This window comes from Prosopis cineraria, unplaced genomic scaffold, assembly GCF_029017545.1.
Source record: "Prosopis cineraria cultivar Desert tree isolate PC_DT_omini unplaced genomic scaffold, ASM2901754v1 PC1104, whole genome shotgun sequence".
Lineage (NCBI taxonomy): Eukaryota > Viridiplantae > Streptophyta > Magnoliopsida > Fabales > Fabaceae > Prosopis > Prosopis cineraria.
Genome location: NW_026556429.1, coordinates 30,211 through 36,210, shown reverse-complemented (window position 1 = coordinate 36,210; position 6,000 = coordinate 30,211). Strand labels below are relative to the sequence as shown.

The 6,000-nt window shown below is 39.0% G+C and overlaps 1 protein-coding gene across 1 annotated transcript; it reads right to left on the bottom strand.

The window, feature by feature from the left end:
- Positions 1-761: 761 nt before the first annotated feature.
- Positions 762-5,464, bottom strand: LOC129299269 (protein STICHEL-like). Its single transcript, XM_054937737.1, is given in 8 exon segments — positions 762-925; positions 1,153-1,196; positions 1,238-1,295; positions 1,753-2,199; positions 2,806-3,025; positions 3,156-3,274; positions 3,277-4,773; positions 4,776-5,464. Coding segments are annotated over 8 exon segments (2,979 nt in total). The 5' UTR covers positions 5,206-5,464.
- Positions 5,465-6,000: the final 536 nt, after the last annotated feature.

Below are 6,000 nucleotides of genomic sequence, written 5' to 3'. Positions count from 1 at the left end.
TTCACTTGTCGGCCCCCAAGTAGCGGCTTACAAAGATTATTATTTCAAACATATAAAATGAAAGCCCAAGCGTGCATTCATTGGAATATAGCCTTCCGATAATTTCACAACACACATAAGTTTGGAGTCAACTATTTTCCAAGGGGCCTCGCTTCAAAATGTATAATTCATTATCCCGATAATGGGTTCAACAACGAGAGCAATTATTTCCTTCAGTAAATAAGACAGTTTGACAAAATAATAAAAATATGGTTCTGATATTTTGGTTGCCAACACTGTTCAAGAAACAATTAAGTCAACTTTTCATCCATATTTACTTGTGCCAAGCAGATATCACACAGTAGAATGCATTAAAAATAAATACAACATTATGCCACTCTGCAAAAACAAATATTGACAGTAAAGCAACCCCAGGGTTTAACATTTTCATGCAATTTGTTGAGGGCAGTATTCATGTAACAGCAATATTCTATTTGAACTGTCCCCCACCACCGCCATAAAATCTTTTTCCTTGCCAAAAAATCAATAATTTTCCATGGACTATACATTAAATTCCATCTTTCACAACATGAATTCCTAATCATATGTAAAGATAAGGACATTCAAAAGTTGTGGAAATTAAGGACTTACAGATTGTCTTTGCTGGAATTCTTTGCTAAACTGCTCTACCGTGCAATAAACTTGGGGACATGGGGCATCGGGCTCCATTTTGTAGGATCCTTCCATGTTTAACTTTCAAAACTTTGACTTCATGATGAAGGTCATCTTCCCGATGCTGAGAGGAAACCTTTTGAATCAATGGACTCTATTAGGTCTTTACAGATAACATTTTCCTGAGGCAGGACCTGATTCTTCTCAGGTCTTGCATGACTCAATGATCCTGGTGAACCTTTTCTACAGCCTGTAGCCAAGCAGTTTCCAGCCTCTGCTCACGTATATATAGATTCAACTCTTTGTGCAGGAATTACCTGTTCATCCTCTCACACACCGTTCTCTCAGCCATAGAATCTGATGAACCACGACAGCTTGCAAGTTTCATCCAGCAAAGGAGGAAAGCGAGAATGACTACCCTTTTCATTTGTATGGCTTCCTTTTCTTAACTTCTCACTTCCCATTGTTGATCCTGCCTGTCTGATATCAGTTAATTTTCACCTTCATCATCAAGCAAGTGAATAATTCTAACCTCCACGTTGCACCTGAGTACCATTTCCATTGAATTTGGAATACTACTCAAAACCTTTCAGCCCTTAGTTTAATATCTCTGTCTCCAAATGCAACATATGCAACCAGAAAACCTGCAGAAGAATTATATAAAAACGAGTTTCTATAAATATGTGATGAAATTGGAATAAGGTGATAAAAGTACTAGCAAATTGAAAAACAGAAAGAACGGAGATCTGCACAAACACAAGAAAGAATGGAATTTGCAGATGAGATTAAACGCATTGGTCTCGAGTTACAAATATGATTTAATACCATTAAGCCATCCATACTAATGTGTAACCGAATGTCAAGCTATTGGCTGTTGTAGAGTTTGAATTAATACCATGGTTACAATAATCATCTGGTATCAAGCTGCACAAGGGTGAAAAACCAAAATATCTAGTTGTGCTGAAAAACCTTATCAGCTCACCTTCAACTTCACAAATAGATACAGTTTTCCATGATTTGATGCAGCTGAAGCAGCGATGCCTCAAGAGTGATCCTACATATACAACTAGCCCAGATATCATGTAATTTCCCTGAATTTACACATCTTAACATCATATTCCCAATAAAGATCATCAGATGAAGCAGGTGTTGCATCATCATCTCCTAGAACAGGACTACTTGATGGCTTTGAACTCAAGCTGAAACCATCTGATTTAGACGACACATCCCTTTGATGTCTGGAATTGCCATTCACAGGTCGCTGCTGTGATGTAGGGGATGTTGACATTCGAGAAATATATCTGACATCTGAACTATGCTTCGGAACAGTAACCTCTCTTGAAGCACTTGATGGATCATATTCAGAAGTCTTGCAGCTCTGTCTCCTGCTGCTGCCTGACTGGATAAGATCTGGTGAAGGCATTGAACCAAGCTGTAACAGAGTGGCTGTGAACCATGTTGAGCGTTCACTAGAAGTCCTGAACTGTTTCTCAGCCTCTGAGAGCAGCTTCAAAGCATGCTTTAACCTCCACAACTCTGATTCATTCACTAAGCATGAAACCCAAGCGTGCATCTCAATAATTAGACAAGTATGTTACTGCCCCCATGAATATAACACATAAAGACAATCAAGGGGGATGCAGAGCACCCCTGAATCTAATAATAGAACGAGGGGCTAAAAATATCAAGAACCAGGATCCCTTCTCCCAAAATGCAAGCCTAAGCTCAAAAGAGAAAAGCAAGAACCAGGAAATAGACTTGGATAGCTTCGTAATAATATTCACTCAATCACATAACCTTTTTTCCCTACATTTCCAATTATGTAAAAATGGAAAAAAATTATAGCTGACAATTGTGAAGTTTCATCAATAGAAAGTAAATGAACATTAAAATATGCAATTGAGAATGTGGGCATGGATTACTCAATCTAGAGGATGAATCAGTAAAATAGAAACTAAAAGTAACCAAAAAAAGAAGGCAGAAGCATCATATCATCTAAACTACTGATGGTATATTTACCAGGGCAAAACCTACATTAAAGAAGCTCGTGAGTTGTGACCTAAAAGTTCCATAAGGCAACATTATAAATGCCAAAATTAAGATAAGGGAAGAGGATAAAACTCATTTAAAAGTTTTAAAAGAGATTGCACTCACAACTTCGTGCACCAAAACACGAATCACTAGGTTTGGTATCAATGACAGCATATGATCCTGCAATGATGTCCATAATGAGGCATGCCATTTGTGATATCAAAGCCATTGGATCAGCCACGGAATCTATCACTTCTCTGGCTCTCTTCACTGTTTCTGTGGTATCTGATGACATTGCTAACTCCAACAGCTCTAGTAATTTTTCATCCGAGATAACACCCACCTGTTTGCAGAAAACAAATCAGCATTAATTTTGAATGATGCACATGTGACAAACAAAATTTCATTAAACTGAAGAAGAATGCTTCAGTATTTCAGATTACGTCATAAAGTGATGGTCACATAAAACTCACAAGTTCATTGACAAGTGATGTAGTTATTCTCTTCCCCAACAAACTCAGTTGTTCTAACATAGTTTCTGCATCTTGAAGTGAACCATCTGCATTCATAGCAATAAGGTCCAGTGCATCTTTTCAACATCCAGGTTCTCCTCAGCAGATAGTGTCGTCAATCTGGCCACAATATCAGCATCTTTAATTTTGTTAAAAAGGTACTTCTGGCTTCGAGATTGTATTGTTAGTGGTACATTGTCAAGATCAGTTGTTATAAGTATGAATACAACTCGATTAGGTGGTTCTTCCAGAAACTTCAGAAATGCCAGCCATGTCTTAGAAGGAAGCAAGTGACACTCATCTATCACAAATACGTTGTATCGTGAGGGTGTTGACGGTGATCCTGCTGATGGTCTTTTCAATAGATATCTAACACTATCAATCCCTTTCTTATTGGTGCCATCAACTTCCAAGAAATCCCTACTCTTGCCAGAATTGAGATCAGTGCAATTCCTGCAGTATCCACAAGGCTTATTTACATCTGGAGCCATACAATTCAGGGCAGCAGCAAAAATTCTGGCCGTAGAAGTTTTACCGATACCACGAGGACCTTGGAAAAGATAAACAGGAGCAATTCTATTCCTTGAAATAGCATTCATAAGTGACTGAACCACAATATTCTGGCCAATCAAGTCACCAAAGGAAATAGGCTTATACTTCTGACTGAAACTCCTAGCATTTTCTAGTGTGCCTTCCTCATCCCCTTCCCCATCTACAGCCACAATCCCCAAACCATCCTGACTCCTACAACTTGATGACCATCTCCTTCCATCTAACCTACTTAAACCCTCAAGATAAAGTTCCCCTAAGTTTGTGGAAAGTTCATCATCACTCCTCCCACTTCCTACAGATGACCCTCCTCTAACATCACCACTGCTGGGGAGCAATGGGAGAACACCCTGAGCAATCCTTGAAGAAACCCTCCACTTGTTAGAGCTTGATAAGGACCTTCGGTGTCTTGTATAGATACTTTTACTTCCACAGAATAAGCTACTTCCTTTCCTCCTCAAAGTCTCAGAAAGAGAAGGAGAATAACAACTCCTACACATCCCCCTATGTTTTGGAGTCCTCTTGGACCAACAGCAAGGAATACCGCATCCCCTCTGGCCAGGAAAATTCAAATGATCGTCTACCTCATCATCACCATCATTCAATGAGCTTGCTGTGGCTTCCCAGGATCCAACAGTACTTGAATTATGGTGACCATACCTATTATGGGAGCAGGTTGATAACGCAGGAGTGCTATAAGTATAATAAGAGTCCTCAGTTCGGCTACTTCTCAGTAACTTTGAGGAAGAACGAGACCAATTGCTACGCTTGAGTTTCAACAGCAAACGAGATGACCCTAAAATTCGACTTAAATCCTCAGAATTGCTGTAATCTTCAGTGTCATCAGACTGTTCAACTGAGTCCTCCGGGAATATCTTGGAATTTACAAACTTCCTACCCAGATTGGTTTCTGGTTGCCGACATCTTGACAAATTATTCAAGTATCTGTTGGTTTTCTTACTCTTTCTCCTGATACTGCCCATTTTTCTTCTGGCCGAAGAAACACGATTAGCATCTGTACACCGAAAATAGAAGAACGTCTCCCAACTCGCAAGTGAGAGTCGCTCTTCGAATCGCAACCTCGAGCATCGCTCAAGGTATCCTCGAAACTTCCCAGAAGAGATGAAGAAGACGTATCGTTGCCGGTGCCACCAGCAGCATCCTCATCATCACCATCATCTTCTTCCTCTACGTTGTCGTTTTTTGCCAGTCCACTCTTGTTGTCGCCTGATGATTTGTGATTCTTCCCGTTGTACAAGAACACATTCTCTTTTCCACTGTAGAAATTGCTCTTCCATGCAGAAGCAGAAGCAGCAGTAACGGATCTTGAGGAACTTAGAGGTGACTTCCAGGACGACGTCGTACCAGGATCCCTCAACACACGAGCAGCTTTACGAATTTGAGTGAGGTCCTTCTTCTTCAGGTGAAGCTTGCTAGGATCAGAAACCCAACATTCAGACATGTTTAGCAACTTGGAAGCTTCAAACTCGAACCAACGCCTCAGAATCAAAAAGAAGCAAGACTGAATTCCATGTATTTACAGAACAAAATATAAATTTTCACACAGAGGATTAACGATCAGACCAAAAAGCAAAAAGGGATAGAAATGATGACAGAATGGAAGGTGTTGGAATAGCAAATGAGGTATAGGAACTTGTGACAGCAGATCTGTGAGGAGTAGCTGAACCTGTGTCTGTCTCTTTCTCTTTGTCTGTTTGTTAGGGTTGTATTGGCGCCCCAATTGAATTCTTGAATCGGTGACACTGTTGTGAGTTGTGACTGTGAGAGAGTGGGAGATTCTCTGTGCTTTTGCTTGATTTCGGTGACATTGAACTCATTCAAAGCCCGTCCATGAAAATGAAGGGAAAGTGACTTATTGTGAATTCGAGTTATCTGTTGATAACAATAGTGGAGGGATTAATATATAATATAATATTTAATTTCCAACTATATTTATAACTGTTGAAATCTATATTTATAATTTTTTATAATATAATTTTTTGAAACTGAACTTTTATCAAATTGGTTGATAATTGATATGTCATAACCCAAGCATCATTAATGATTAATCAACATCAAAATCTAAATCAAATTAAACTAAAAAGCAAAGCATGTTAACTGTGTGTATAACTGTATTTGCAGTTTAGGCTTTGAAGCTTTTTTTTAAGACCAAAAAATGAGTTTGGTTTTTTTCTAAAGTTTTTTCAATTATTTAAAGCCGATTCAGACGGGTTTTTCTTTCTTTTTTTGTTTGGCG